Here is a 12,361-nt window from a genome sequence, read left to right as displayed (position 1 = left end):
ATGGGGGCTTGAAACTGAAAAGAGAGAGATGACAAAAAAGAGGTAGACTTAGGTAGAGGTTGAACAGACTTAAGGACAGGGGGAGACTGAACAGAAAGACAGAGAAAGAAGTGGAATCAAGAGAGAGAGGGACATGAATGAGAGCGAGCGTGCCTAAGAGGACACCATAGCAGAGTCTATAGGAGTGAACAGCTCTGGGACCACCCACAACAGGAACAGGGAAAGCAGCGCTTCATCTGCACTAGAAACCATTACAAACAGGAGAAGCCACTGATAGCAGCCAAAATGCAGCACGAAAACAATGAGGCTGTCTGTTGCCTGTAAGCTTCTGGATTACACTTAGGATGGATGCCATAACTATGGCCTTTTGATATCAATATTTATATTGGTTATAATCAAAGATCTCTGCACTTGTTTACTATTTTTTTTTTGTCATTTTGTTGTTACTGAACTGTACTCCATCTATCCGAGGACTGACTCGGTTACCTTCTCTCGCATTAGCAGACATCACCGATCCCATCAGAATACATTCAGTGAGCTCCATTTCACCTTCTTTAAAGTCTCCTCCTCAAGCTTACTATTCTCCTTCCCTGGGTCCAGCTACGTCCTTGGCATGATAGGGTTTGGTCGAACTTAAACTTCAAAACTGAGTATTTGTCTCACGCCTACGATATCAATACAAGTTGGCAAATCGTGTCTAAACTATTTCTCATTTCATTGGAAAGAGCAACCAATAAAAAAAATGTGGATTCAACCCCCTAGCAGTTTATCAATATGGTCCTAAACAAATACTGGGGAATGCGTTTGATGCTTGTTTTGGTACACTTGGATGCCTGTTCTCTGAAACCTCTCTTATCACACTACGCCACATTTAACAACAAATCCACTACACACTTACAACCAGTCCAGTAAAAACCTGCTCACTCAAAACAAACTCACAAGCTGATTGGACTAAATGCCCAAGAAATCTTCCTCCATCCATCTCTAAACTCTTCCCTAGAGAGAGAGAGCTGCCTCTACAATGTCTTTCGGTGACTAGTGTGCAGAAAATGAAATCTTTAGAAAGAGCTCAATGCAAAGAAAAGGTCTCAAAACCCCATATGGTTGAAGGAAAGGATAAAGGCTGTAGGGTCCTGGCCAACTTGATGTGATGACGTAATGGTTGAAGCCATCCTTAGAATTTGCCTCCACGTTCATTTGATCTTTTTTTTTTTTAATTATTACTCATTGGACAAGGAGAAACGTGGAGTTAACTTTTAAGTAGAGCCTGATAATCAAAGTCACATCATGTTGGAGAATCAAATTAAACAGCTCTGCTGGTTTAGCTAGGACTCCTTAGCTGTGTCAGTTTGTTTACTCAGATGGTTCAGACAGCAACGAAGTCCAGGTTAACGGTCTTGCATGAAGTGGTTGTAAACTGATAGAATCCAGGTGACTGTCCGAACCACCGAGAGTTTTCTTTAATTGCGTTCTGTTGCCAGACATCTGTGCCCGAAAAATGCCTTGGCTTGAGGGATGAATGTGGTCGTGGTTGTGGTGAGTCGCTGGGGATCTCAGATGAAGGTGGAGTCCATGGTGCTGCTGTCGTGGGTGCTTCTGGCGCGGGCCTCGAAGAGCTGCTTGATGAGGGCCGACTTCTCATGCTCCAGCTGGGTGATGCGCTCGCTCTTCTCAGTTACCTCCTGGGAGGGCACAAAGAGGAAAAGAGGCGAGAGAGAGAGAGAGAGAAGAGGGGAGGGTTGTGAGTGTATTTGCTGGACAAGGGAAAATTCCTTAAGGATAGAAACATGCCCCGACATAAGCATCAATCATTTTGAAATTCCTCTAAGGCAAAAGGTGTCCTTGGAAATTCAGTTGTCAATTTTTAAATCAGAATAAGTCGACTGGAGGGATAAGCCACTATTATCCATATGCAGACCAAAAAAGTGATACCCACACAGATTTATTTGTAAATATAGCCAGTGTAACACTGGAAGAATGTCATAGGTATGAAGAATCATGAGCGTGTTTAGTTCTTGGACGGGCCTTAGTGACGGTACCTGTGTGAGGAGTCGGTTCTGGTCCTTCAGTCTCTGGACTGCCTGTGGGGCAGCTGTGGCAGAGGACTGGGCACTGGGGGAGATGGTGGGGGGCTGTGCAGTGGGGGAGAAGGACTGCTGCTGGGAGAGAGAGAGAGAGAGAGAGAGAGAGAGAGAGAGAGAGAGATAAAAGAAATAAAAGAAAGAGAGCGAGAAAGAGAGAGAGAGAGAAAGAAAGAAAAAAAGAAAGACAGAAGGAAAGAAAGAAAGAAAGAAAGAAAGAGAGAGAGAGAGAAAGAAAGAAAAAGAGAGAGAGAGAAATGGGACAGAGTAAAGGAAAGACAGAAAAATGGAGATGGGGAAGGGAAGGATGTCATCGGTAAGAAAAGATGTTATGACCAATTGTTATTGATTATGACCAGCTTTTGAGTAAATGCTCATTCAGTTAAATATTTAATTTTGATTATGGTCAGTCTTTGAATGTAGGCCCACTCAGTTGAAGAGATAAACCGGTAGTTATTAGTTTAGTTGAAGAGATATAGTTATTACGTTTAGCAGTTATAAAATGATAGTTTGTGATTTTTTCGAGGCAATATCAAGCTCTTTTGGATTAACACTCTTGACATTCCCGATTTCTGGGTTGAATGTTCACCCACCCATTGAGCTGGAATAAAAGCCTAACACAGCAAGCCAGCATCCCGGTCAATTACCTCTGAATTCCTAACGGCTGGGCGACTCAACTAGTTTACAATGCTAGCGCCATGAGGCTAAGCTGGTTTGCCTGGGAGTTTTTACTGTTATGGCAGACACCCCATCTAACACTTAGATGGCAGTTAGTTACTGAGCTAACCGTTTGATGTCTTCGGTTCAGTGCTATTGGGTATTGTGCTTATGTGTCCTTTTGCTGCTAATATGTGCTTTCTGTGAAAAATCTTCCCTGGGATTTAGATCATGATGGCATGCATTTGTGTGACTGACCCGGATCACCAGGCTAATATTAGTTATTGGAAAGTCAAGGTAAAGTATGGATATTGGATCGTGATGAGAGGATGCTTAAGGAACTAACCATTCCCGAGCAGGATAAGAGGTCATTAAGGCAGCGGTTGACTTCCTGTAGTTTGGGAAGGAGGACATTCATTCGACTCTGACTGGATTCTGTCAAGAAATCCTGAAAAGGGAGAAAAGCTTGAAAATCATTTTAGCTTCACATAACTGGTACAAGTGATCCTTAAATGCCACATATAAATATTTCATAACTTGTTTCAGTTTACAATATCATGCGATTAATGCACAGGGAAGACCAAAGAGAAAGTTCTAAAGTGTGTTTGACTATTCATCTGTTGATCTGTGAACATTAGGGATGTGGACATGGCAGGATATCTGATTGATAGCATTAATTACAATGTCAGGAGGACTATTCAGCACACAACTGAGATTGGAAGCTCACTGACTTGACCATGACACTAGCGCTTATAATAAGCCTGATGCTGACATACTATCGATCAGCTCAGATCTCACTGGAAGCTCTCATATGAGAGTCCAAGAATATTTTTGGACTAGGAATCAGCAAGTAATGGAGTTTGTTAGGTTGACAATGGGAGAGAAAGATGCATTGTGTTCTGAAAATCAACACTGAAGCAAGAGTGCGAGTGCCGAGGCTGATTGCTCTCCAATTAAATATGAGGGAAGGCAACCGCAGGGTATCAGGGTGGCAAAAAGAGTTGGCACTAGGGGGAGGGGCAACAAGCTTTCACAAACTGGCTCTACTCCCATTCGCTTCCAGGCCATTGCTGTCTCTGGCCCGTACCGTGCAGAGACTGCTTTGGCCGACGAGTCTCTGTCTCTCGGTGACGCTGTGGATCTGAGCCTGGTACCACTCGCGGGCACGCTCCACCACCTCCAGCCCTGCCAACAGAGAATCCTTCTCCTGCTCCAGTTCCTTCATCTGCTTCAGCTGTGATGGAGAACATGCAAACATTGATTTTTTTTCCAGTGCATGTTACATTCACAGGGCGTCATTAAATGCAACGTACAATGTGAATATTATTTTGTATATGACGACACTTACTCTTACAGCTCTTTTTGAAGTGCTCTTAAAATGAACTTCAAGTACTCTGCCTGTTATGTTTAAAACCATTTTGTTTATTTAGCTAAGCAATCGTTTGACCTCACTCAAACTTTAAATGTAGGAGTTATTTTTAGCCAAAGGTCATCACATAGCAAGTTTACATTTACTAGTGCATATACTTCCTGGAATGGAAGCTGTAATCTGAAGTAAAATGTTTAGTTAAGCAAGATGAACACGGAAAAGTTCAAATGAGTTGAATTGCCATACAGGAAGCAGGGAACAATCCTTGCCACTGCCTCCTTACCAAACACACAACAACTTCATTATGGTTAGCTATTCCTGTGACGTAGCTCTGCTTTTTTGGTGCTCAGAAGGACCTTGTTGCGGCCAATCAAATAAGATGCATTGGACTGGAATAACTGACTAGAATCAACTAAGCCATATGTGCTTGACTACCAGACCTCATTTCCTCCTCATTTGCATATGGGCACATTCTTGAGACTGGATACCAGTGCTAGCCTATTTGGCCATGGGGTATGTTGTCTAAAAGAGGCATGACAACCATGCTGAAAGGCAGGAGTTGGATCATGTTGTCTATTGGAATCCAACCCACCGACCAAACTGACCATATTTGGTTTGAGAGACACTTCCACGGCTCCTTGCAGTCTCCTGGCAGTAAAACACTCAGTGCTGTGTTACAAGCCATCTCTCTTTTTTCATGTGATCAGCTTCAGCTGCCTTGTGAGTGAGGAGAGACACCGGAGACACCAAAAGGCTAACACAGTTAAGACATACTTACCAAAACTCATGTCAGGGGTTGGGAAAAAGTTTAAATCTGTGCGCTGGTCTCGCTCTCGCTCTCGCTCTGTCTCTCGCACACACACACGCACACACACACACACACACGCACACACACACACACACACACGCGCTCTTGGAGTGCTAGCTGGCTAAGTGGATGAGCTCAGTGTGTTTGCAGAGCAGCAGGGACTCAACCTGCGCAGTCTCATCACAACCTGTCCTAGTGCATACTAAACACATTTCCCCCCTTTTCAGCGGCCGCTCCACTTGAATGGGAGCGGGCAAACACAGAGGAGAAACAAGTGAGAGAGCCTGATAGTGACAGAGATGTAAAGAGAGAAAGAGAGAGAGAGAGAAATGAGCGAAAGAGAAAAAGAGGGGAGTGGGGGGGGGGAAGGCTTTTGTGCTGGCTGGAATGAAGCATGACCCAATGTCAGGCTGTGTGTTTGTGTGGTGGGCCACAACGAGGGTAAATCCTCTTTCTAAAGAGCACAGGGGGCGGGTGAAGGGGGTGGGGGGTAAAATACAGAGCTCAACAGCCCAAAGGGATGCTTCCCTCACAGGACCACTGCCACTGTTAAAGTGACATAGACGAGTTAGAACACACACAACAATGGCGTGATTAGACAGACATTATCACAGTTTAAAGGGAAGAACATGTTCAACATGACTGGTCATTGAGGCTTCTTGAGTCCTACAGGTGGCACTTTCAGTCTCAGAAATCTAGATTATCATAACACGACAGCTGTCTGAGAGTAAACAGCTGGCATGTGTTCCAAGATAGCGTCATCACCCCACATATCTGCCCTCGAATAAACGTAGCTGAGCATATCAGCTGTACACAAATCACCAGTGATGAACAGTCTGACAGCAACTCGATTGAATCTGTGCCCAGCACCACATTACAAAATGACAAAATCTCATTCAGGGGCCGGAAATCAAACACTCCCAAACAGACAGATGAGTCTGTCCTTTATTCCTCTTCTTTGCTCCCTCTACCCTTGCTGTCACTCTCACTTTCCTCCTCTCTCTATCCTTCTCTATCTCTTTCTCTCTGTCCTTCTCCATCTCTTTCCTTTCAGACTCCTTCATGCTCTCTCTGTCCCTGTTCTGTTCAAACTTGTAGTAGTACTAGTAGTAGTAGTACAAGTAGTCTATCTCTATTTCTTTCCTCTATCTCTCTCTCTTGCGCGCTCTATCAAACACTCCCTCACTCTTGGCCTCTCTCCACAAAGTTTCCATTCTACTCACCCAGAGGAAAAAGTGAAGAGCCTTGCTGCTGTACAGGCTGGAGCTCAGGGGGATGAAGACGGTGGTGTAGGCTGCCCAGACGGCCGTCCAGGCTGGGCCGGGTGGGCCAAGCGAATCCCCTGCTTTCAGGCCCCTGGGTCCAACCCGGTTCATAACCATGAGGACGGGACGTGGTCAGAGGAGGAGGAGAAGGGAGGGAGGGGGGAAGGGGAGGGGGGCAAGGTGAGCCCCGCTAGGTCTACTCACAGGGATGCCAGAGGGAGAAGGACAGGAGGACGACAAGGGATAGAGAGAAAGACAGAGAGAGAGAGAGAGAGAGAGAGAGGGAGGGAGGGAGAGCGGAGAGATAGAGAGAGACAGCCTGTTAGGGGAGCAGGGTCGGCAGAAAATGAGAGTCAGGGAAAGAAGAGGGGGGAGAGGGTGTGAGTGAACAAGCGAGAGAGAGAGAGAAATGCGAAAAAAGGGGAGTGGGCAATGGGAGGGCTAAAGCCAGAGGGGGGAATGGGAGGGGTGGGAGAGGACTGGGAGAGGGAATGAGAAAAGTTTTTGAAAAAAGGGGGGGTGGCAGTGGGGAATTGACCACAGAGAGAGCCGTCTGTGCAGCACACTGGTGTAATCCAAACCCTCCACTATCCAAACTTCTCCTCACGCAGACTACATTCCCTGACTGCTCAACAGACCAGGCCAAAACTCCAATTCCACAAAGTACACACTGTGTACACTCTAGCCTATGGAGCAACAGAAGGCAAAGCTGATAGCTGGTTGATCACCACAGGCTCCTTTTATCACTACAAACTTCCTAATAAGCAGGATTTTCTGCAATTTCCTGGTTGGACCTGGAGAGGGTATGCTTGTGTGTATGGCTGCATTTGTAAGAGCATATTTGCAGGAGAGAGAGAGAGAGAGAGAGATAGACAGAAAGAAAGAAAGAAAGAAGGAAAGAAAGAATGAAAGAGAGAAAGAAAGAAAGAAAGAGAGAGAGAAAAGAAAAGACAGAAAAATGGGATTCATACCATTCCATAATCAACTCCATTAGTGATGGTGTGCCTCCTCTGTTCATCGCGGCTTCGGCAGTGGCGTCTGGAACCACTGAAGCCTGTGGTCGTTTCACTCTGCGATCGGGGGAGACCAGCAGTCTCCACAGGGCCTGAGAGACAGACAGAGAGAAAGAGCCAGAGGGAGGGAGGAAGGGAAGGCGAAAAGAAGAGAAGGGGGGGGCACAAGAGCGATTACAGCGTTTGTTTGGTAATTTTTCATCATGACTATTGGTATTTCACATTCTTTCAACACAGCAGTTGGTTTTCCATGAACACTTGAGAGTACTTAAGTTAGTTTCAGACTTTCAGACCACCATTCTTGTTGAGTAAAGCTTCATGAATATCTTTGGTTAAGAGACTGGTGTGTGTGTTTTATTTTGTTTAAATCCAGGTATCCTAAAACATGATGAATGATGGTACATTCAAAATATGGATTAAGACAGTGATTATCCTATTTGATTAATTAACTGTCAATAGGTTTTGAAACGTCTATTCTTGGATGGTGGCTATGTTGTCATTGGCATAATGATCAAGTGTGGGTCTTTAACAGTCACCGAATTGTTCTGTTGATTTAAAATCAATATCTCCGCGACTGTTTGCCAAAAGACCACAATAATCCAATCCTCCCTTAACTCTGAGAACCCGCTCAACAGCAATGGCTTGTTTTACATCCTCACACATGAAATAGCCTAAAGTCACTCTTGCGCTTATGAGCTATTTTGGGTGTAAAGTTCGGAGCTTTAAAATAAAAGCTACCTGAGCAAATATAATGTCGGATACTTAACAACAATGGCACATCCACTCACTAAAGCTAATACAATGATTGCCACTTTGTTGTTATAGCTCTTGTGAGAATGGTAGGTTGAACTGTTTAATGATAGACGAATGCGAGTGAGGCCTTTGTTATTTTCAGGTAAATAGCTTAATGTATTAAGGGGGGAGTGGAAATTGAAGGAACGTTTAAGAGGTGTGACAAGTATTTCAACTCCAACCTAATAAATTAAAATGCTGGTAAAGAATGCTGAGTTACTCATCAGTTGCTGATAATGACTTATAGTTATTATATTTCTAAACATGATCAGGATGTTTAAATACCAGGATGTCAGGATGTTTTAAGGTTATGTGAACATAACAGTAACACAAGGATAGTGCACAGTTTCCATCTATAACACAAACAACCACATGAGGGCGCTACACCCTGTGCTCTTAGTGCTCTCTCCCATACAAGGTCTGCCTATCAGAATGCAGAGAATGAGAAGAAATAACAGTTTGAGTGAAGGCTATGCAGGTTAACGCTAATATTATTTGTGCTGTTTGCACGGAGCAGCTGTCAAGAGAAATAAATTCACACAGAAAGAAGAAACACCGCAAGAGTTCATGGTTCACTTTCTGACATTCATCCGCCCTGCCATAATTGGTAATTCAACACTTCTCTGCAACACACTTAATGCCTTGAGTTCAAACGCTGATGGGAAAATATGCCAGATATGCAGGTTTACATTCTCGTGTCAGAGCCACGGATCCTCAAGGCTATCTTTGGAGGTGCTGGCTCTGTGCCCGCAATTGCATACCGGGAGTGAAGGTTGGGTGTTTTTATCAGCAGGAGAAAAAAGGGAGGTGAAGAGGGGGAGAGGGGGGTGGAGAAAAGTAAGAGAAAAAAACAGAGCTTGTTTACTTTACAGCAGGAGAGCAGGGGGCAAAGAGTGTAGGCCTGAAAAATGAGCTCATCATATCCTGGTTGGGATCAGGCCTCGTAGAGTTGAGAGAGAGCCCTGAGGCTAGACCTTTCACTGGAGTCTGACCTGTGGTGACCTCAGCTCACTGCACTCTCTAGTATAGATGGTCTTCTCTAGTATATAATGGTCTATGCATATAAAAATGTAATGTCGATCTACAGTAATACTGCTCAGGGAAACATGCTAGACTTAATACTATATGTTAAGGTAAAGTAATTAACAGCACTGAGTGGACGTTTCTTATCGCAGTGTCTTCTTTTGCATGGCGACTCGCCGTTGGTGGGAGTCAGGTATTTAAACTCCAGTTATGACTAGCATACATCTTCAGAGATTTGAAAAACGAGCACCACCTTGAACAACATCCCACTGCTACTCTTGGATCTCTTTAAACTTTTATAGATCAAAAATGTCACCCACTCCCTTTGGCTACCTCCTTCTCCCCCAAGCACATATGCTGCCTTGATTAAAACCCATGATTGACAGGCAGGTCACTGTCATTTTTGCTGAATACTAGCAGACCATATAATTTGTTTTTCTCTGATTACTGGGCCTAGGGCAGTCACAGCAACCGGGTTTCTCTCTAAGATCCCATAATGTACTGATAGCTGCTGGAGCGGTTCTCTCAGTACTGCACTCCGGTAGCAGCATAACTATTTCCAAGCAGCACATCATTGAGGTATAATACCATTATGAATAACTGCTGAATCTCTGATATTTTATGAATGACACCTGCAGCATTGTGCTTGGCAGACTGTGTGACACATGTCCCCCATTCACACCCAGGCAGCCTGTCAGTCAGGACCGGAGGAGCAGGCAGGCAGGCAGGAGGGAGGGAGGGAGGGTGGGGTCTGTGGTGGTGCCGACAGCAGACTATCCCAGCAGACATCAGGGGAGTGCCTGAGGCATGGGAGAGTGCTGTCTTTGGCAAAAAAACATGCCGGTCCAAACGCTGACCTGACACGTCCACGGAAACAGCTCCCAAATGAGCTGTCTCTCCCCGGCAGTCCCACTGAGCCTGACGTATCGAACACAGACAGAACTGACTTGCAGTGACTGGCAGTGCTGATGGTGAAAGGAGGGTGGGAAGCGGAAGCCCACACTCAGCTCATGTTAAATTTTGCATCGAGTTATCTAAGCGGGACCGCTCCTCTCTCCCTGGCGAGGGCAGAGCTTCCCCTATGACCTCATTCTGTCGCAAAGACAGGAGAAGCTAAATCTTGCTCTGTGAAGCCAGTGAGGTGAGTTCATGTCTATGTCTCAAAACTCTCAGGTCGTCTCCGAGGAGAACAAGCTGCAACAAGCTCTTTTTCTCTGCCTTGCCTCCTCCGCTTAACTCCTCACCACTCAGCTAAAAAGACAGGTGGGAATGAGTGCGGAGGAGCCTGAATAAAGAAGAGAGATGGAATGAGAGAGAGGGAGAGTGAAAGAAAGAAAGAAAGAGAGTATCGATGTACTCACCAACACCTCCTGCTTTCTGTCGCTCTATTATTATCATACCTCAAAGCTGCCTAATAAATAACCATTTTCTGGAGGCACCCACTAGGAATGAGGCAGACGTCATTCAGAGAGTCTGTTTGACACGTGATGCAGCACTTACAGGATAAATTCAGGAAATGGCGTGTGCAAACATTTAGGGCTTTGTGAAGAGATTTGGGGATATTTACCCGTCCATTTCAGCCCTGTCTGCTTCCACACAGCCACACATATCACTCGATTAATAATCATTACCTGATCCCAGGTGGCATGGTAACATATCTGTTCCCTCTGTAAATAGTTAGACATGGTGATCACAAATTTGGGGAGTATTTCTCTACAAAGGGATGGATGGATGGATGGATGGATGGATGGATGGATGGATGGATGGATGGATGGATGGATGGATGGATGGATGGATGGATGGATGGATGGATGGATGGATGGATGGATGGATGGATGGATGGATGGATGGATGGATGGATGGATGGATAGATAGATAGATAGATAGATATAGATAGATCCCACAGTCCAGGGGTTGAGTGTTGCCCATAGCCCTGAGGCAGGTGGCTTGAGAACCAGTCAAGCTCCCAGCCTTTATTGCACGACCGTGCCTCAATTACCAGCGCAGTGTAATCCGCTCAGCCGTAGGTGGGGAGTTGCGAGAGGGCAAGAGGGATTACATCACCGGGCAGTGCCAGCCAGCCAGCCACATCCACAGCCTGGGCCCCCACACTGCCAGTGATGTAAGCGCCAGAGCAGAGTCTGCCGCATCCTGACAGCGCAGGGGAAACTGGCCATGTCAGAGTTATAGCTGTGGACAGTCCGGCGATTTTTCCAAGGATATAAAGAGTGAATGGGAGCAGTAAAAGAGAGTGGAGAGATAGGAGGGGAAAAAAGTAAGATGGAGGGAGGGGGTGAGAGCTTAGTGTGAAGGGTGGGAGTGGGACAGAAACTTGAAAGACAGAGAGAGAGAAGAATGTCTGTGATGTGAGGGGGCAGGCTGATTCAGAGCAGTAATTTGCTTGTGACATTACAAACCTCACTGCACTCAGTCCAAACTAATGAGCCGCCCATCTCCAGAGGGCACGAGGTCCAGTGCACTGCCACCCTGGCCTAAACGCTTAACTGGAAGCTGAAGGGATTTCAGACATGATCTTTGACTCTGGAATACAGAATATAGGCTAAACATCCACCTATTCGTTGGCCCATATTAACCTAAAAGGACTTATCATATTAGGTCAGTATAGATTGGGATTTATCTCTGTGGCCAATGCGGTAATATGAGTGTGGCCCAAATCTGTTGCTCTTTACTGGTTTACCATGCTGTAGGCCCGCAGCAGTGTACCGGGCGGACAGATAGTCTGGCCTATTGGCCCTGGCCGAGTGCTGAAAACAAACATAGTTACACAGAGCCGCTCAATAAACATTCTGCCACACTCCAGCTCCACGAAGGAGACTTGAACACTCATCCGTTAATAGGACTTACTTGGCATCTTGGCATAGCTCATGGTAGCTAAAAGTGAAGGTACTGTAGGTTAAGTGAGGCCCTTATTGGCTATTGTGTTTGAAGGGTGCCAGACACCACGCAAAGGGGTCTTCTCCAAAGATATATTAGCACAAGACCAAAGCCATGGAAGACCATACCAACAAGAGCAATTGCAAGATGTCAATATCTTCCAGCTCAGTGCTTATTTATTTTTTCAGAACTGTCTTGCTCAGGCTCAAATACAAACACAATTTACAATCCTACACACATACATTTATCTCAGGCAAACACAGGGTCAACCACTTGTGTTGAAAGACTACTGCACATGCATAGGGGTTATCAAGCCGATTGAGACAAAACCAACATGAACTTGTTGAGAGCCAGGTCAGTGAACTATGGTACTTCCTCCTTTCCAGTAATGACCCATGAACCTGTACATTTAAAATGCAATCTGCTCACCAGTGGTAATAGACATAATCCATGTCCTT

General features: G+C 45.3%; 1 protein-coding gene across 1 annotated transcript in view; it reads right to left on the bottom strand.

Moving 5' to 3' along the window:
* Positions 1–1,416: 1,416 nt before the first annotated feature.
* sapcd2 (suppressor APC domain containing 2) overlaps positions 1,417–12,361 on the bottom strand; it is a gene marked incomplete at its 5' end in the record, with an annotated part of 12,217 nt that continues 1,272 nt past the window's right edge. The window contains 5 exons of the mRNA XM_080847159.1: positions 1,417–1,682; positions 2,040–2,159; positions 3,085–3,186; positions 3,826–3,972; positions 7,152–7,285. Coding sequence (XP_080703285.1) covers positions 1,554–1,682; positions 2,040–2,159; positions 3,085–3,186; positions 3,826–3,972; positions 7,152–7,285 — 632 coding nt within the window. The 3' untranslated portion in view covers positions 1,417–1,553. The remainder of the gene's footprint in view (positions 1,683–2,039; positions 2,160–3,084; positions 3,187–3,825; positions 3,973–7,151; positions 7,286–12,361) is intronic.

The sequence above is a fragment of the Sprattus sprattus genome, assembly GCF_963457725.1.
Source record: "Sprattus sprattus genome assembly, chromosome: 11".
In the NCBI taxonomy this organism is placed as follows: Eukaryota; Metazoa; Chordata; class Actinopteri; order Clupeiformes; family Clupeidae; genus Sprattus; species Sprattus sprattus.
This window is presented reverse-complemented; position numbering and strand designations above follow the sequence as displayed.